At 34.9% G+C, this 20,448-nt stretch overlaps 1 protein-coding gene across 1 annotated transcript in view; it reads left to right on the top strand.

Annotated features, from left to right (window-relative positions):
* Positions 1-20,448, top strand: part of LOC145292211 (UDP-glucose:glycoprotein glucosyltransferase 1-like) — a 300,458-nt gene that overhangs the window by 99,062 nt on the left and 180,948 nt on the right. Inside the window, exons 30-36 of the mRNA XM_080138524.1 lie at positions 1,103-1,209; positions 3,127-3,212; positions 9,817-9,901; positions 12,691-12,785; positions 14,241-14,339; positions 16,468-16,552; positions 18,650-18,759. Coding sequence (XP_079994650.1) covers positions 1,103-1,209; positions 3,127-3,212; positions 9,817-9,901; positions 12,691-12,785; positions 14,241-14,339; positions 16,468-16,552; positions 18,650-18,759 — 667 coding nt within the window. The remainder of the gene's footprint in view (positions 1-1,102; positions 1,210-3,126; positions 3,213-9,816; positions 9,902-12,690; positions 12,786-14,240; positions 14,340-16,467; positions 16,553-18,649; positions 18,760-20,448) is intronic.

Raw genomic sequence — 20,448 nt, 5'->3', positions numbered from 1 at the left:
TGGTTTGGGGTGAAAATGTAATAATAAAAAAAAAAAAAAAAAAAAAAAAAAAAAATTCCTTTACTAACAGTTACTATATCGTCTAATTTCTACTGTACACTCTTTAACCCTTATCCTTGAGTGACCTCTTGGCCTTGATAAGTGGTGATGCCTATGTAAAAAAAAAATAGATTTAACAACCTTACACCACCAAATTCAGTATGACCTAGAAATGAAAAAAAAAAAAATAGTGTAGTATTCTTCCCTTGGGAGTTACTAAGAACAGAATTATTGAATCAAGATTGAAAAAAAAAGTATTTTTCATACTTACTAATAATTGTTTATTTAAAAAATACACTGCAACTGTTATGCTTTCTTTTTTTTTCTATTAAAACAATTATCTGATAGGTAAAAAGAGGGGATAAGTTGGAGATTGAAAAAGGTAAATTTAAAAAAAAAAGATGCATAATTTTTCTTTTTTTTTTTTTTTAGTTTTTATTTATTTATTTATTTTTTAAAACTATTTTATTATTCATTATTTATTTAGTTTTTAATTATTTATTTATTTATTTAAACTATTTTATTATTCATTATTTATTTAGTTTTTATTTATTTATTTATTTTTTAAAACTATTTTATTATTTATGGTCAGCAGTTTTATGTAACCCATGCCCATTCCAAATCAGGAAAGTAGTTGGGATTTCTTGGGAAGTAAAATGATGTCAAAAATTTCTCTTCAAAATAATCTAGATTGCCTGATTATTGCAATGGATACCATCATGGCATGTAGAATGAGCTCCACCGAGTTTAAATTTTATCAAATCTATTATGCTCATTTATGAACTAATACTCTTGGGAAAGTATGAACTTGTGATTCCCTTTCTCTCAGCCAAAAGTAAAAATGACAAATTGTGTTTAATTAATTGTATACAACAGTTACTTAGAATTGGCAATAAATTACCCCCCCCCCCCTCCCGCAAAAAAAAAATATTTCCAACAAAACAAACAACAAATCAAAATAATTAAAAAGTTTTCTTCTTTCTCCCTCTCTCCTCTCAATTTTCCTATTTTAGATGATAACTTTAAGCTTCTGTCTTTTTTTTTTTTTTTTAAATTTTTTTAGGTCATTGTCATGATTCCAGTTCTGGGCAGCCGCCTCGTGGTTTACAATTTACCCTTGGTAGAAATACTTCGTCTCTCCTTGTTGACACAATTGTTATGGCAAATCTTGTGAGTATTCTTATTGGTACCTGCCCTCTTCCCCCAACTAATCATTTCCGTTTCCCTACCCTGTTGCACATTCCAGTTTCAGTCTTTGTTTTTCTTTATGTCTTAAACGGTTATCCTCATCTTGATTCTTATATTCATTATATTTTTATATTCATTATATTATATTCTTATATTCATTATATTCTTATATTCATTATATTCTTATATTCATTATATTCTTATATTCTTATATTCATTATATTCTTATATTCATTATATTCTTATATTCATTATATTCTTATATTCATTATATTCTTATATTCATTATATTTTTATATTCATTACATTATATTCTTATATTCATTATATTATATTCTTATATTCATTATATTATATTCTTATATTCTTATATTCATTATATATTCTTATATTCATTATATTATATTCTTATATTCATTATATTATATTCTTATATTCATTATATTCTTATATTCTTATATTCATTATATTCTTATATTCTTATATTCATTATATTCTTATATTCTTATATTCATTATATTATATTCTTAGATTTTTATATTCATTATATTATATTCTTATATTCATTATATTATATTCTTATATTCTATTCACAGTGGTTCAGTCACTTCACTCTCCCACACTGTTTTTTGTCAGGAATTTTGAACTGAACCATTTACTCAACTAACTGGAGGAGACTGTTTTTATTTCACATCCATAATGTTCAAAATATTGATGTTTAGACTTTTTTTTTTTTACAAATGAGTCATGGCCTATCAAGACTAAAAGCAATTCAAGTATAAGGATTAGTGAAATGGACATCTTGTCAGTCAAATGAAAACAATTTGATTACTTGTGAGGTCAGTTTGTGTTTATTCTTCTGGACTAATTTCACCGCGCCAAAAAAAATAACTGCATGGATATAGTCATGATACAGTTGAAGAAATAATTTCATCTACAACTATGAAAAAAGGAGGCAAGTACAGTGGTTGAAATATTGCAACAAGACTAAACTTGTTTCCTTCAATAATTACAAGAAACTTTCTCTACCACCAATAGCAATGGCCAACGACTCTTTATCTGAGAGTACATCTTTCAAACTCCTTGGCTTAACGTTCACAGCAAACATGAGTTGGAACAATTACATTGAAAGCATTGCCAGGGCTGCTGCAAAGAAGGTAGGCTCTCTACCATGGTAGAAAACTACTAACACCTGCAAGTATCCTGTATCTCTATAAGGCCACCATTCGCCCATGTATGGAGTATTGCTGTCATATTTGGGCTGATGCATCTGCTACTAGTCTCTCGCTCCTAGACAAGGTCCAAAAGAGAGTCGCCAACCTGATAGGTCCTGAACTGTCATCTAACCTTCAGCCTCTGTCCCATTGATGAAATGTTGCATCCATGGTGAATGCTCTGACGAACTGCAAGCACTTGTGCCCCCACGATGTAGACATCCTCGACAAACCCAACAGACAGCTAAATCCCACCCCCACACAGTAGAGATCCCTAGATGTAAAAGATCTTTCTACTCCAGTAGTTTCTTCCCCAGAACCGCTAGACTTTGGAATTCCGTTCCAGTTCCCTGCTTCCCCAACCGTGCTGACGTGGAGAAGTTCAAGTGTAACGTGAACCAACATCTTGCTGCCCAAATCCCTACATAGTACCCCAGTAGTTGTTGCCCCTGATAGTAGCCCCCTACACCAAAGTTTCAATGTGCCTTGTTTAGGGTGAAAATGTAATAAAAAAATAAATAAATAAAAATAAAAAAAATAAACTTTTTTGCAAAATCTTATCACAATAATCAGATGGAAAGTATTTCACATAATTTTGGTTGATTTACAAATCATTCAAGAAATGAAAGGAGAATTAAACAAGGTTTCATCTTTTTTTTTTTTTTTTTTTTTTTTTTTTTTAAAGGGTTACTTCCAGTTGAAAGCTTACCCTGGTGTGTGGGTGTTGCGTTTGAGAGAAGGACGCTCACGAGATATTTATGAAATCTTGAGGTAAGACATTTGAGCTATTTGGTTGATTAGCAATACTCACTGACCATAAGACACTTTGGATAAGCACAGATTTCAAAGTAGTTCTAGTGAAATATATTAAAAAAAAGTTTTCATTTTGAATCCTCAAAATACCAGTTTGCTTGGAAATAAATATTCTTTCACGAACATTAATAAATTTTACTTTACATGAAATATTTAAAGCTTTTGAGCAAATAAAGTGTTAAAAATTAATGCCATTCTGTAACGTGCATCCAGGAGATAAGCGCCCGCGTGTTTGCGTGTTGTGTGGGTACGTGGGAGAGATGGATGAGGGGAAAAGACTTACCTCGAGACCAGCTCAGCGTTACCGACCAAAAATAGAAAAGAAAGACCAAGATGGCGGCCTCCGTCTTTTGTAAAGTATGATGTCTCGCAAAGTCATACGAATTCTCGCAATATGCAAATTTAGCCGGCCTAGAACGACGATAAAAGCAGGTGATGAGAAAGACGTTGGGAGAGCGACGATTGAGTTGGCCGGGGAATCGTGTGGCTGTTGCTTCTTGTGCCGTGTGAGGATATTTTACCGTTGTTGGATTCCATGCAGAACCAGTGTATAAAGATTATTGAATTGCTGCAACATTTATAACATCTTTTCCTGAACTTGCCGTGTTAAAGAGAGAGTCGGGCGCCATCTTGACTTTTTCCTTACACATATTTGTTACAAGCTATCTCGGCCATTTGGCCTCTAGGACTATGACCGAGTCGAAATTCGACTTAAAGCTCATACCCGAGTTTGACGGGTCCACGTCCATCGTCGACTGGGTTGAAAGGGTCGAGCTGACGTGCGACCTTTGTGAGGTGAAAAGGGTACACTCTGTGATTCCCCTGAGATTGGCTGGGGGTTCCTTGAGTGTATATCAGCAACTCAGTGCTGCCGAAAAGGGAGATGTCACCGCAATTAAAGCTGCGCTGTACAAGGCATTTGCCATGGATCCTTGTACGGCCTATGAAAAATTTGCTTCCAGAAAACCTACCGGAGGAAAGCATGGATGTTTTCTTCGCTGAGTTAAAGAAACTCGCAGTTCTGTTCGGTGGAGGGGTGTCGGAGCGGACGCTCGCGTACGCGTTTGTGGCAGGCCTTCCCACTCGGGTGAAGCAGCTACTGAGAGCCTCAACCAGCGTTTCAACAACGACCATGGAACACTTGATGGAACGTGCTCAAGCCATCATCAAAGATGAGGAGGACCTGGGGGAACCAGTTGTGATGGCGACACAGACAGGCCAGATTGGCGCTCGGGAGATTCCGAATCAGAACCCTGCAAGCAATGGGAAATGTTTTCGCTGCGGCCGACGCGGACATTTTGCAAGGAATTGCACCAACAGGGGGCGTGTGCGCTGTTTTAATTGTGGCGGTTTGGGGCATCTAGCCCAAAACTGTGCGGGAAACGTATCAGGGGAGAGGACGTCAGCGCCACCCTGCTCCCCGAGCAAAATTTGAACAAGGCGCAACCAGTGATGACCGTCTACGTAAACAGGATACCCTGCTCAGCACTTCTCGACTCAGGCTGTTCGCATACTATAGTGAGCGCCAGGCTGTGTCCAAGTTGGACTAAGAGGAAGATCAAAGTCACCACGATAGGAGGCGAGACCCAGACATGCTGTGGAGCTGGAACTGTCAAGATCTACACGGACACCGGTGCAGCCACTAAGATCAATGTGCTCGTGACCCAAGGAAATCTCCTGGGGTTTGACCTGTTGCTCGGATACGATGCCATCAAGGCGCTGGGGGGAGTCGCAATTCATCGGGATGGAAAGGTGCGATTCTTGGAGGCTCCAGTATGTGCAGCGCTCCATATCGATCGGCCGGATTTTACAGTGGACTACGACTCGCGCAAGAGGGCCTGGATTGCATCTTGGAAGTGGACCGAGGGAATGGCACCGACTAAACTCAAGAATGGGGTTGCAGAGTACCCTATACCCAGTGAGGCCCGAGCAGAATACGAAAGGGAACTAAAGGCGTGGATCCAAGATGGCTGGTTAATCCCCTACCCTGAGGACAAGCTTGGGCCTCCCAAGGGTCTAATACCCTTGATGGCAGTAGTCCAGCATAACAAGTTGAAAGTACGGCCCGTGCTGGACTATAGGGAGCTTAACAAGCATATTGAAGCCTACACTGCCGATGCTGACATATGCGCCAGCAAGTTGAGGGAATGGTGTCAGAAAGGCACTAATGTCTCGATATTGGATTTGCGAAAAGCCTATTTACAGGTGCGAGTTGATGAGACGTGGCCGTTCCAGACAGTTTGGTTCCAGGGGCAGAGGTACTGCCTTACACGCCTCGGCTTTGGCCTAAATGTGGCACCACAGATCATGAAAACTATTGTCAACACAGTATTGTCCCAAGAAAAGCACATGAGGGACTCAACGTCAGCTTACATTGATGACGTATACGTCAATGAAGATGTACAGTCTGCGTCGTGTGTCAAAGAAAAGTTGGCTCAGTTTGGTCTGGAATGCAAGAATCCCGAACGTTTAAGGGAAGGAGCACGTGTATTGGGATTGGATGTTTATGAAGAAGATGGCACCCTACAATGGAGGCGTGGCAGTGAAATTCCAAGCATCCCCAACCTCGTTATAAGGCGGACCGTTTTTTCTTGGTGTGGAAAACTTGTTGGTCACTTACCGGTCTGTGGCTGGCTCCGCGCAGCTGTTGGTGTAATTAAACGCAGAGCAAATTTAACAACCACGGGTTGGGATGACATATCCGATGATGTCCTACTAACTCTGATGATTAAGGAGACACTGGAGAGAGTGAACAAGAAGGACCCTGCCTGTGGGCGGTGGTGTGTTAACAGAGACAATGTAGGTGTGTGGGTTGATGCCAGTTCTTTGGCGTTGGGATTATCGTTGGAGCAAGGAGGAAACGTGTTCGAGGATGCGTGTTGGCTGCGGCCTGTAGCAGATTCTCAGCATATCAACCTGGCAGAGCTGGACGCTGTTGTAAAGGGGGTAAATCTGGCCCTGCAGTGGCAGTCTAAGAAGTTGACCTTGTACACAGATTCTCTCTGTGTCTACCACTGGGTGTCTGACACACTTTCAGGACGGACACGAATCCGTACCAAGGCAGCAAGCGAAATGTTAATACGGAGAAGGCTAGACACGCTAAAAAACCTGGTATCTGAGTATGGGCTATCACTGAGCGTCACTCTGGTGCCATCACATTGTAATCGTGCTGACCAACTGACCCGAGTACCTCACAAATGGTATGAAGCCACGAAGATGGGAATGGAGATTACTGCTCGATCTTGTGCAGTTGCAATCGACCCATGTCAAATACAAAAAATTCATGCACAGAACGGACATCCGGGTATCAAGAGGACCTTTTATTTTGTGAGGCGCGTATACCCAGCAGTGACCAAGATGGATGTCAGACAGATCGTCAGAAATTGTGAGGCTTGCCAGTCTATTGATCCTGCACCAGAGCGATGGCAGAAGGGTCGCTTGAAAGTTGAGTGTGTGGCAGCGGCTGGCCATGGATATTACCCATTACAGTGGCAAGCCCTTTCTAACTCTCATTGATTGCGGGCCTACGAGATTTGTGGTGTGGCGGCAGATGACCAGACAGGATTCAGCAAATGTTGTTCGCCACCTATCATCCATTTTTTTTGAGCGAGGTGCGCCGGAAAGGCTCTTGACTGACAATGATGCAGCGTTTTGTAGCCAGCAAGTCCGGCAGTTGTTAGATGAGTGGGGCGTCCGACTACGGTTGCGATGTGCGCATGTGCCGTCAGGAAATGGCATTGCTGAAAGATGCCATCGCAGCATCAAGAGAATTGCTGTCAGGAAGCGATGTACTATTGCGGAAGCCACATATTGGTACAACATTACGCCAAAGGACGGGACGTCCCCTTCAACCACACCTGCGAATGCTATTTACACGTACCGAGTTGGAGTGAAGGGAATCAACACTACGCAGCCAGCCAGTAAGGGAACATATAACAGATATGAAGTGGGAGATCAAGTGTGGGTGCGGCCCCCAGGAAATCGGTGCACCGACAAGTTTAAGCGAGGACAAATATCTGGAGTGATTAGCCAGCAGTCTGTTTTGGTCGATGGAACCCCACGACATGTGCGAGATCTTCGCCCAGCTACCGAGGTGCGTCACACAACTACAGAAGAAAGCAGTGAAGCGTCTAGCGATGAGCTGCCGATGCACGGATTCAGTGAGCCCCTTCCAGAGACTGATAGCGATACTTCATCTGATGGGCGGAACCAGATCCAGAGCCCGAATCCGAAACAGTGAATGTACCTCTTCGCAGAAGCACACGCACTAAAAGCCCCCCCCCCCCAGTGCTCTCTATGTGATCATCAGATCAGAGGGGAGTGTAACGTGCATCCAGGAGATAAGCGCCCGCGTGTTTGCGTGTTGTGTGGGTACGTGGGAGAGACGGATGAGGGGAAAAGACTTACCTCGAGACCAGCTCAGCGTTACCGACCAAAAATAGAAAAGAAAGACCAAGATGGCGGCCGCCGTCTTTTGTAAAGTATGATGTCTCGCAAAGTCACACGAATTCTCGCAATATGCAAATTTAGCCGGCCTAGAACGACGATAAAAGCGGGTGATGAGAAAGACGTTGGGAGAGCGACGATTGAGTTGGCCGGGAATCGTGTGGCTGTTGCTTCTCGTGCCGTGTGAGGATATTTTACCGTTGTTGGATTCCATGCAGAACCAGTGTATAAAGATTATTGAATTGCTGCAACATTTATAACATCTTTTCCTGAACTTGCCGTGTTAAAGAGAGAGTCGGGCGCCATCTTGAATTTTTCCTTACACATATTTGTTACACACTTTCAGGACGGACACAAATCCGTACCAAGGCAGCAAGCGAAATGTTAATACGGAGAAGGCTAGACACGCTAAAAAACCTGGTATCTGAGTATGGGCTATCACTGAGCGTCACTCTGGTGCCATCACATTGTAATCGTGCTGACCAACTGACCCGAGTACCTCACAAATGGTATGAAGCCGCGAAGATGGGGATGGAGATTACTGCTCGATCTTGTGCAGTTGCAATCGACCCATGTCAAATACAAAAAATTCATGCACAGAATGGACATCCGGGTATCAAGAGGACCTTTTATTTTGTGAGGCGCGTATACCCAGCAGTGACCAAGATGGATGTCAGACAGATCGTCAGAAATTGTGAGGCTTGCCAGTCTATTGATCCTGCACCAGAGCGATGGCAGAAGGGTCGCTTGAAAGTTGAGTGTGTGGCAGCGGCTGGCCATGGATATTACCCATTACAGTGGCAAGCCCTTTCTAACTCTCATTGATTGCGGGCCTACGAGATTTGTGGTGTGGCGGCAGATGACCAGACAGGATTCAGCAAATGTTGTTCGCCACCTATCATCCATTTTTTTTGAGCGAGGTGCGCCGGAAAGGCTCTTGACTGACAATGATGCAGCGTTTTGTAGCCAGCAAGTCCGGCAGTTGTTAGATGAGTGGGGCGTCCGACTACGGTTGCGATGCAGCGTTTTGTAGCCAGCAAGTCCGGCAAGTTCTATAAGGAATTTGATCGTAGAAATTTGGAAACCTGTCAGAAGAGACATTAATCTCCATCTTTTTATGGGTATGAAATAATGTGACCTAAAACCACTTCAAGATTGTAGATGTGTAGGTGGTCAGCTTTAAACATGCTTACATCAAAGCCAACGTCGAACTTAGCTGTCGTCCACAGATCTGTGTGTTGCTGTTGTACTTGGGACTGACTGCCCATCAATATCTTGGTCTGTGCAGACTATGATGGTCTGCGTTCATCTGAATTAACAGATTCTGAGTGAATGTTATTATAGATGAAGTCAACAATAAAATATTCCTTAAGACAAGGAATCCTTTGACAAATTCAAATGAAACCTACATAATGTTGGAATTACTGGCATCAACTGTTGGCTCGACATGCCAGATTCAAGTTCGATTGCTGTTACTGCCTCACTCTCAGTAATACAATCGGGGGGGGGGGGAGATCTGACAAATATCAAAACATCTCCTCCCCTCCTTCACTGTAGAGCTTCCTAGATGCTGTGGAAAGCCTTCTACTCTTGTAATTTAATCCCTCCAACTGCCAGATTTTGGAATTCCCTCCATTTCCTACTTCCTTCACTGAAAATTAGATGTAATGTGAACAAACATCTTGCTGCTCAACTCCCTACATAGTGTTCCTGTAGATATGATTCCAAATAGTAGACCCTTATGTCTAAATGAAAATGTGTCTTGCTTGGGGTGAATAATAGTAAAAACTAAAAAAAAAATAAATCCATTTGAAATAAATGTTCACTTAAATTTTTTTTTCATTTTTTACATAATCTAATGCTAAACATATACATACTTATATACGTATAACATTTGAATAATACTGAGCACAGTGCCCTTATTATTAATTGTATATTTTTATAGTTTCAACATATATTTTTTTATAGTTTCAACATATATTATTAAAAAAAATAACTCAACAATTAAAAATAATGGCACTGCACCCGGTATTATTCAAATGTTTTACAAAATTATGTACCCATAAGAATCTTTTATTGATATATATATATATGACTAATATTTGATTATTTTCAGCCATGAAATGACGGACACTCCAGCCAATTCCAAAGATGTAGTTGTGTCAATTAACAGTTTCAAAAGTAAAACAATTCGCATCAAAGTAAGTTTCAGATTAAATTTTTTTTTTACTGTTCATTTTTTAAATTTTTTTTTAGAGCTATTGACATTGTTCAGTTTTTGTTGGATGTTGCCGTTTTTTTTACAAATAGTTAGTCACAAGCTGGCTACAATCATTAAGTAATTCGGGATAAATTACCATTGATCCACACACTGTATTTACGTAGAGAGTGTAACTGAAACAAAAGTTGAATATTCTTCAGGAAATGACAGTTTAAGGCAGCAACCATGACCCGACGCTGCACGACAAGGTAAATTCTTGTTACCCTTTTTATCACACCACCTACCAAACAAGCTACATCGGAAACAGACTACATTTTGATCTCTATACTTCTGCTTCCAATCTTATACTATTTTTTTTATTGTTGTTAAGTAGATTAAAAAAAGCAACATTTTTTGAAAAATTAGTTCTTCATATAAATATCATTAAAACAAAGCAATTTGAAGTTTTATTTTAAACTTATGAATTTATAAATATTCAAGTTTTAATTATTTCAGTCTAGAAATATTCTAAAATATTTTCTTTTAATTCAATAAATGATTAAATCAAAGCCAAATTTATGCATGAACATTTTTTTTTCTCATGACCAGATTTTGGGTTCCTTATTTATTCAGCTTATAACACAACTTTGTATTAATCCAGAGTATACTTTCTTGGGAACTTGATATTAAAAACAAACCTTGTGTCTAACTCAGCCCTTGTAGGGAGATAATTAGAGAGATTCTTCATTAAAGGCAAGATGAATTCAGATTGTGTACGAATTATCTCCCTTAGAATTGTAAGATACGATGTCTTCCATAGTCTTCTAGGATTACCATAAGTTTTTGTAGGATGTAAATGACATGTTTCCATCAATTCAAATTCTTTTAACCCCTTTTTTCTTTTTCTATTTTTTTATCTCACCAGTTGTTAGATAATAATATATTAAAAAATATTTGAATGAAATAAAAAAAAAAAAAATTACATCACGTTAAAAAATTAGAAATAAATACCACAAGACATGTGATTTCATTGTCACCCTCCTTGTTTTGTAAATTTAGGTTTTTTAAAACTTACAATTGGTTAATGAATCCAATAAACTTTAGTCTCTCTTTTTTGTTATAAATGAGTTAGAAATAATACCTCCCACTGTTTTGTTTGATAATTTTTATAGACTTAATAATTTTTTACAATTTTACTTTCAATTAAAACCTTAATATGGAACCGTGGAAGTGTAGAGTTAATCCCCATTCTTTTTAGCAAACATGGCGACTGATACACTTGAAGAAGGTCAGAGGTTACATTGATCGAAACTGGCAAATAAGACTCAAGATAAGAACATTTAGTCTGATTAATCCAAATAATACAAGCAATTCAAAAGTCATCTATATTATTAAATTTTGAAAATTTGTACTTTCCTTTGATTTCTAAGTACAAATGTACCATGAATAATTGCCATTGATTTTGAACTGGAAATTTTTTTTTTTTTAAAATTATTTGAAATTTTTAAACTTTCTTTTAATTACTGAAAATGATAATAATTTTTTTAAAAATTGCTTTAGAGAAAGGATTGATTTAAAGAAGAAAAAAAATAGCACCTTTAATTCTCTGGACATTAGTCTAGAGAAATTCTCTAAAAAAGCAATTTGCACTCCCAAATGGTAGATGTCTATTGAACAAGGATTTTTAAACAAAGAACTAATTCCTGATGTCTAGACAAATATTGTAGACAATGTTTTTTTTTTTTAACCTTATATCTGTTTAAAGGCTTTAAAAAAAGTATTTTATTTTTCTATTTTCCTCACATATTTCATTCTCTTCCTCTCACAAGTTCGCTCATGAAGCTTAAGGTTAAATTTTAAAAAATTATTATTTTTAAGGCTAATTTGGCACAAATGGACTTTAATTCATTTGAAGTATTTTTTTTGTTTTCATTTTTGGAAGAATTATACTAGTAAAAAGGGAAGACAATCCAAATTTAATACTTGTTTTCTAACCAAACTTTTCTGGCAATTCAAAACAAGTCAATAAAGTAACAAAGCAGTACAACAGAAAAAATAACAAAACATTTATTGAATTGAAATTGTTAACAAATTAGCAACAATATTTTAAAATAAATTCTAATTAAAATTTACAAATAAAATGTAACATATTTACAAAATAATTATTTTTGAAATATTTTTATATTGCACAAATAAAATATAATATTCAGTTTAGAATATTATGAATTGGATGGAAGCCAGTGAATTTTTATAGGCATTTTATCACAGATTATTAGACTGATGTTTAATTAGTTATGGTTTGTGTGCAGTGTAATTTTTATTTCATGCAAAGATCGAGGTGGTGCCTTAGGATGCACAATTCACTATTCTTTTAGATTTGTACACATTCGCGATGCACTCATAATCACATTTCTGTCTCTTATTTTGTGCCACTTTGATTTAAAAGTAGAATTTCATATTTGTCTTAACTTGTTCTAGTCAGCAATCATATTTGTATAATTCAAATCTTGATGCTAAAAAAAAATTGAATAAACAACAAAACTGTCAACCTATGTTTTATGCATGTCACAGTACATGAATGTACCATACACCATAAAAGACTAAAATAATCCAAAGAAAAGCATGTTAAAAAAAAACTCTCAATCCACCAACAAAAATTCCTATAAATATTTTGTTTGATTTTTCTTTTAAAAAAAAGTGTTCATGTTATAAATCATCCTTAATATTGTTCCAGTGATAAAAACGGTCATAATTTTTTATCCCTTTGTGTTTTTCGCTTTGTTATTTAAGGTTGGTAAGAAAAGTGACAAGTTACCTGAGGAGTTATTAAAAGATGATGAAGATGAAGATGATGAGAGCATGGGAATCTGGGACTCCATTTCAAGGTTGATTATGAACACCTTTCCTTTTTTCTCTTTTTCATTCTTTTCCTTTTGTCTTTTTTTTCCTATTTTTTATTTTTTCCTGAAATTGTAAAAAAAATTAGAAAAATGAATATTGAAAATTTTCTTCCATGTTTTTCCTTGTTTAAATGTAGTTTATTGAAATTTAATTATATATATATATATATATATATATATATATCAGTATACAGAACTATTATCAGAAAATATGTATATGAACAAACTACATTTACACGAAAGGAAGACTTTTTTCTCCACATTCAACAAAATTTCTTCAAACTATCAAAAAGTTTTCTGATACTTTTCTACAATGTGGTTCCTCCAAGAAATGCTGTTTTTATCTTAGTTTTGTGATTCTTGATTTTTGAAATTTAATTCTAGTCAGAAATGACTTTCTAGTCACCAATTAAAAAAAATTTTTTTTATTTTTTTTAGGCTGTTATGTATGAATGTTGTGAAAAAAAATCTGGATGATTAGTTTTTGTACAAAAATTTAGTTAAAATAATTCTGAATTTTTGGAGTCATTCTCACTTTTTAAGGTTGTTAGCCCCAGAATTGTTTATTTTTTAATGTTTGAAGACAATAAAAATATCAATTACTCTATCACTAATTTTAAATCCAAGTGAGCCCCCCCCCACCCCAAAAGCTCCTTTAACTGCCTCTAACCCTACGTTTGAGTAGCAAGCCCTGTTCTAATAAAAATGGAATTTGCACGTACACCTTCACAACAGACAGTTCAGGCAAACATGCCAGTGTTTTGTAGGAGGTTGAAACAAAGAAATGTTGTCTTCATGTTGACTTTAAATTGTTTGCTCTCCATGCACTCCTCCAGAGAATCCACAATAACCACAAATCATCTGCATACAGAAGCTCATGTGAGTCACCTACACGGAACTCATTTGACAATGCCTCCAGAACCATGATAAAGAGTTGGCTTATAAAGCCCTGATGGATCCCAACGCACACTCCAAACTCTTTGTTGTAGTGGCCGCTGACATGAATAGGACTACGAGCATTTGCGTACCTGCTCTCGACGACATGAACAGCTATGCCTTTACACCGTTTCTCATTACCCACTAGAGGTACGTGCTCAAATGCCTTCTCGAAATCAACAAATGCAAAGTAAAGAGGTTGCTTGAAAGTGATGTCATTTTCCTATAGTGGCAAAATATTACCCTAAAATAAACAAATAATTTATCCCACAGGTTTGGGAATATACAAAGAAAACTGAAAAGGAAAAAAAAATGAAACTTCAAAGTTTAAAAGTATCAGCGCCATAATGTCGACAAAAATTCAGTGAGATAATATTTTGTTGGACATGAATTTAAATGTTTAATAAAAAGAAAAGTTTAGTTTCTGTGAATTTGTTTTTAAAACTTCATTGTTTCAGTGCAGCTATTTACTAGCCATTTGTTTTTTTTTTGTTTTTTTTTTAGTTCTTTTGGAGGTGGAAAGAAAGAGAAAAAAGAAGACAAGGATTCTACACTGAATATTTTCTCTTTAGCTTCAGGACATCTCTATGAGAGATTCCTCAGGTATGTACAATCACTATTTTGGATTACGACCACCTTTTCTGGCTTTTATTTCTTTATTCAATGCCACATGTGTTTCAGCAATTGACAGAACAATGTCTGCCTCCAAACTTGTTAAGGAAACTGTGAATTTAAAATTAGGGATTTTTTTGTTTTTTTAGTATGATGCAATCCAAAGAACATATTTCACTGATATTTTTTGATGAGTTTAATAGTGTATATCTTCATTGTTTCTATATTAACAAAATTGTATGAGTTTTCATTTATTTGTGTATCTTGCCTCTACCGAACTTATTTTTTTATTATTAATTGAAATAAAAGATTGAATAACATCAGTATTGAAACAAACTTTTTTAAAGACATACTGAATTCATGCATTTTCTATTTTTTAAACAAGCTATCCATTTTAATCTATTGTGAATAATGAAAATGTTTTTATGACTTTTTGAAATTTTAAGGAATTTGAAATGATTTAAACCGAAAAGAAAGTTATTAAAATTGTCTTTAAATTTTTTCGAAAATTTTTGTGTTAAAACATTTCACAAAAGTTATTTATAATTTTATGCGTAAAAATTAACATTATCTTAACAAAATTATAGTTTTATAACAATTTGTATCAAGTAATAATTTAATGACCACACAATAACATAATTAAATTTAACTTTCAAGTTGCTGTTTAAAAATAACTCTAATTTAGCAAAATAAAAAAAAAATGATTTCCAGACAATGCTGGGTAAATGCAAAAGAAAAAACAGTAATGCAAACGTTTTGTATCTGTTTTGTTTCTATTTATATAAAAATATTTCAATGAAAAAGTAACAAAATTAAAAAAAAAGACATTTCAATTTATTGAATAAATGCAGAAATGCAGTGCAAAGATGTAATGAATTGACACAAACTGGAGCAAATTAAAATATAATGGTGAAGTTAGCTATGCAGGTTCATTTTTTTTTTAATAAAATATATGTATATATTAAATATTTTACATGTATTTTGTTCTTACTTGCATTAGCATGGTCAGCTAGAGGATCTGTATTGTTAGATTTCGGGGAAATATATCTTCATCAAATACGTGTTCAACATTCAAATGTGTGTATTAAGGCTATTGTAAAATGTGCAAATTCCATATAAATTGGAAATTTGTTTTAACTCTATTATATTATTTAAACTTAATATAAGGCTTGTGTTGATACGAAATATTATTTATTTTTAATGTTTTATTTATTCATTTTTTAAATAAAAAAAATAAAGTATACAAAATAAAATATTTTTTATAAGAAAATGTCATCTACAAAAAATGAATTTTTACAGTTTTATGTTTATAGTGCATTTGATATTAAAAAGAAAAACTGAAGAGTTTAACAACATATATGAAATCTTTGTTAGTGTCCGATATTCTTCCGCAATAATCAAAATTTTTGTAATTTAGAGACTCTGTAAACTAGCTGGACAGTTGAGTGCTTTGTTTAAAAACGTCACTTAATAGATTTTTAAATTGAAATAACATTCAGTAGCTGCCAGAATTGTAGCTAAACCATCAAGCAAGGTCTTGAGAAATAAGTTGCACTGCTACTCCTTATTATCCTGTAAAGTTAGTTTAAATGCAACTCTTAGTTAAAATATTAAAATGTCATGTTAGAATTAACAGCACATTTAGTGATGACTTTAATCTTTAAGTAGAAATAGATCAGGCTTCTATACTGAGTCTGTTGCTTTTTGTGTTTTAGAAGCATTGTCTACGGAATTTCATACGGGTTGTCCAAAAGAAATACTGCATGCTCATCATTTAATATTTGTCTATCAAATGATGAAAAGCTTAAATTAAAACCGTGGAGGAATGCTGTGGAAAATAAAGATGTTAATGTTACCAAAATGTTGATCAGTGATTGTAGTTGGAACGCTTCCCAAAAGAGTAAAGTTTTTTCAACTTTGTGGAAAGAAATAAAATGTTTTGTATTTAATTCATTTATAATTTCTCCATTTTTCGTGATTTTGCAATTGAATATTATTTTTTTTTGAGAAAAATATTTGATGAAATTCACAAAAATGACTTTTATTCTGTAACGAATTTATCAAATACATTTCCCATCAAACTGATCAACGTTATTGAAAAGTTTTCCTTTTCTTTCAGGATTATGATGTTGAGCGTTTTGAAGAACACGAAATCCAAAGTAAAATTCTGGTTCTTAAAAAATTATCTTTCACCAACATTCAAGGTCAGTTTTTAACAATTCAATAATTTTTTTAGTTCAATTACAATTTTTTACAATTCAATGATTTTTTTTTAGTTTAATTTCAATTTTTGTTAAGTGCAATAATTTTATTTCAGTTACAATTTTTTAAAAAGAAATAGATTTCTTTTGCAAAATTCTTGGAACTTTCCATTACAATTTCCTTAAATACGATTTGGATGTGTGAAAGTGCGGACAGGCTTCTTGTGGGCCACTTAATAGATAACTGCTTAAAAATACTCTCATCATTTTGTTGGACCAATCAGAATCTATGATCTCTCTGATCCTTAACTCTTACCTCTACTCCTCCTTCCCTTACTATTACCATCGCCCTCTCACTCTATCTCCTATGTCTTCCTGTTTGTAATTTGCTTTGTTACTTGCTCCTCTCCTTCTGTCTCCTCACTCCTCTCCATCCATTAAGTTTTCTCTTTATCTTTTAATTTATCAATACAAAATATATACAATTAAATCTGCTCCACACTGAATTATTAAAAACTTTTTTAGAAGATTAAGCTACAAATTTTCAGATTAAAGCTAAGAAAATTGTTACATTTTTTACAAGGGGTTCAATTTTTTAATTAAGTTCATCATAACATTGTCTCCAGATTTTATTTTTCAACCGATTTTTAGCAACAAAAGCCTTCTCCAAAAATTGAACAAAAAACTTCATTTGTAATGTGCAAACGCTAGCTCATATGATGCACAATATGAATCAGAATTACTACATTTATTCATGAAAATATCGCATATCACCATATATGGTCTGTTGCCGTTTGTGTGCAAGGTACTCAGTTCAATACCATTTGATTGGTTTAGAGAAAAAAAACATTTCCTTTATCCATTTTTAACATCATCCATATTGGACATTACTTAAAGCTCAAAATAAGTTGTAATCTTATATTTTAATTGTCTAGACCAGTGGTTCTCAACCACTGTGCCATGGCCCATTAGCGTGGTGTAGAATGATTGCGGGTGTGCTGCGAAGAAATAATTAGCTAGAAGACATTTAATTTCTTAATCATAATGCCACCGTACATTGGATGCCTTTCAGATTTCTGTTATGGAAGAGTTTTTCCAACTCTTAGTAAAAGAACCATCAAAATCTACAATTCTCAACTTCATAGCTTGTTATCATATTAGACTGTTGTTCGATACAGAGATTAACGTTTTTCATTTCTATCTAATATATAAACGTCAGATATTCAACGTTATACCTACATAGCATTGCTACTGATAAATCAATATTTGATTCCACCTCGTCAGTCATCTATGTAAGTTTTCAGTTTGTGTCCTTTGCATTAAACAAAAAATTCCAATCGATTTCATTGAGTACATAATTGTCATTGCCCAATTTGGTTGGTTGCGTTTCTAAGCGATATGCAAAATTGAAAGTATCCTGTACCTCTACAAGGCCAACATTCGACCATGTATGTAGTACTGTTGTCACATTTGAGCTGGTACATCTGCTACTAGTTTCTCACTCCTGGACAGAGTTCAAAAGAGAGTATTCAAACTAATAGGTAAGGGTTGATATGCCGTAAAAAAAACAAAAAACAAAAAAAACTAATAGGTCCCAAACTGTCAGCTAGACTTCAACTGCTGTCCCATCGACAAAATGTTGCATCCCTCTGCCTGTTTTACAAGTATTTTAATGATAGATGCTCTGACGAACTAAAAGATCTTGTACCCCCTCGATGTAAATACTCCCGACAAACTTGACAAGCAGCAAAATCCCACCCCAACAATAAAGGTCTCTAGATGCCAGACAGCCTTCTACTCAAATAGTTTCTTCCTTTGAACTGCTAACATTTGGAATTTCTTCCTGGGTTTCTGACTGTACTGACATGCAGAAGTTAAAATGTAATATGAATAAACATTTTGCTGCTCAACTCCCCACATAGTATCCCTACAAATTTTGTCCCAGATAGTAACTCCTTGCATCCAGGTGGCACTATTTCGTGTGAAAAAGCAAAATCAAAAAAAAAAGTGGTTTCAAGAAAATTCCTTAGTTATCTCCCTTTTACTGTAATCTTCATATAAAAATGTTCTAATCATGTTTATATTTGATTTCGTTTTCAGGATTTCATTCCTCACATGGCTGAAGAATATGGATTTGAATATGCACTTGTCCAATACAAATGGCCGCGTTGGCTTAATCAGCAAAAAGAAAAACAAAGAGTTATTTGGGGGTAAGTCTTTCTCTTTTATTTATTTTTTCAGTATATTTTTTTGAATAATTGGTGGAATAAATTGTTCAATATTATAAAAAATTCAAGTAATGTTGTTTTTAAAACCTGCATGTCTATAAAGTTATGCTCCGGGAAGTAATTATATCCATCCCTTCATAGGCCTTAAATAAGGAAATGAGATTGCAAGAAGAATTTTCAAAGGTTGATGCTTTCTGGCCACGTCCAATACATTTCTTTTTTTTTGTGTTGCTCACTTGTTATATCAAGGGAGATAACTTTTCTTACCTCAAATTTTCTGTATTTCAGCTACATTTTTTTCATCACACACACACACACACACATATATAGAATTGATTTCTATTTACAAAACAAAATATTTAATTACATTTGTTTTGAAATAGAAATAAAAAAACTTTGTTTTTATTGGCTAGTTAAAGGAAAACAAGTTTTCTACTAGAAAAAAAAAAAAAAAAAATTCCAATAAAATAAAATATGCATCAAGTGCGCTTGAAAGCCAAATCACAACATAATATAAGGAAAATAAACAAATATATTTCAGCGGTATGCTCCATCTTCAGTGCGTTGTTTTGTTTCTTTTTTTCCTTTTCTTCTTTGCCATGTTGTAAACTTGGAGAAAGAAGTGTTTGTAAAGAGCTGCATGTTGTATCTAGCGGTTGTATTTTGAAATGTTTGAACTGTGCGTAGGCAACGCGAGAATGACGTCAAAAATGAGAGTTCATATAGAAACGTGGTTTAATTTTAATAAAATATGCATCAAGTTTGACGTTATCCTCGTATTGCCTACGCACGGTTCAAACATTTCAAAATCCGCTAGATACAACGCGCAGGTCTTTACACACAGACTTCTTTCTCCAACTTTACAACATGGTCAGTTGTCTGTTGAATCTTTTAATAAGGTTGGTTATTTTTTCATCTGTTTTGTAGTTAGTGTGTAGTTGATTTTTATAGTATATTTGATGGTGTCGTTTTTGTTTGGGTTTGTTTTTGTTGTGAAGTGAGTTTAAATAGTGTTATGTGTTTATCGACAATTTTGTTGGGAAAATTGTTTAATAGGGGTTGTTTTATGTTTGTTAGTTCTTTGTAAAATGTCAGGTTGATGCTATATTGTATGAGCGGTTAAGCAAATTCATTATGAATATTTTTCTTGGCATTCGCTATGGTAATTTAAGAATATTCCATTATTGTTGGTAGTTTTTTATATGTTGATGTGATGTATTTAGTGAGGTTGCTTGAATCTACTAATATGTCGAGAAATTTTTGTTATTGATGTTTGGTTCATGTGTAAATTTGTGGACGGTGTCATTTAACACTGGGAACAGTATACTAACAGTATTTAATAACTAACAAGAAACTAAAAGTATAAAATAAGAAAATTTTTAAAAAATTTTAAATAATAAAAATAAAAATAAATTGCCCCTAACCATCCTGCTCACACCTTTATAACAATAAAAAAAGATAAAAAAAAAACTATAAATACACCAAGCCTCAAAGGAAAAGAAAAAAACGATAACAACAACAACCACTCCTGACGATAATCGGATGCATTGATAGAAAGCGCTTGAGAAAAACATGGCCGAACAACACCATCTGGGCTCCATTCAATACAACATGCAAGCCAATATAAAAAAGACTGCTGAGCAAATATATATATATATATATATATATATA

This window comes from Euprymna scolopes, chromosome 13 (genome assembly GCF_053919585.1).
Source record: "Euprymna scolopes isolate OS-2025 chromosome 13, ASM5391958v1, whole genome shotgun sequence".
NCBI lineage: Eukaryota > Metazoa > Mollusca > Cephalopoda > Sepiida > Sepiolidae > Euprymna > Euprymna scolopes.
This window is presented reverse-complemented; position numbering and strand designations above follow the sequence as displayed.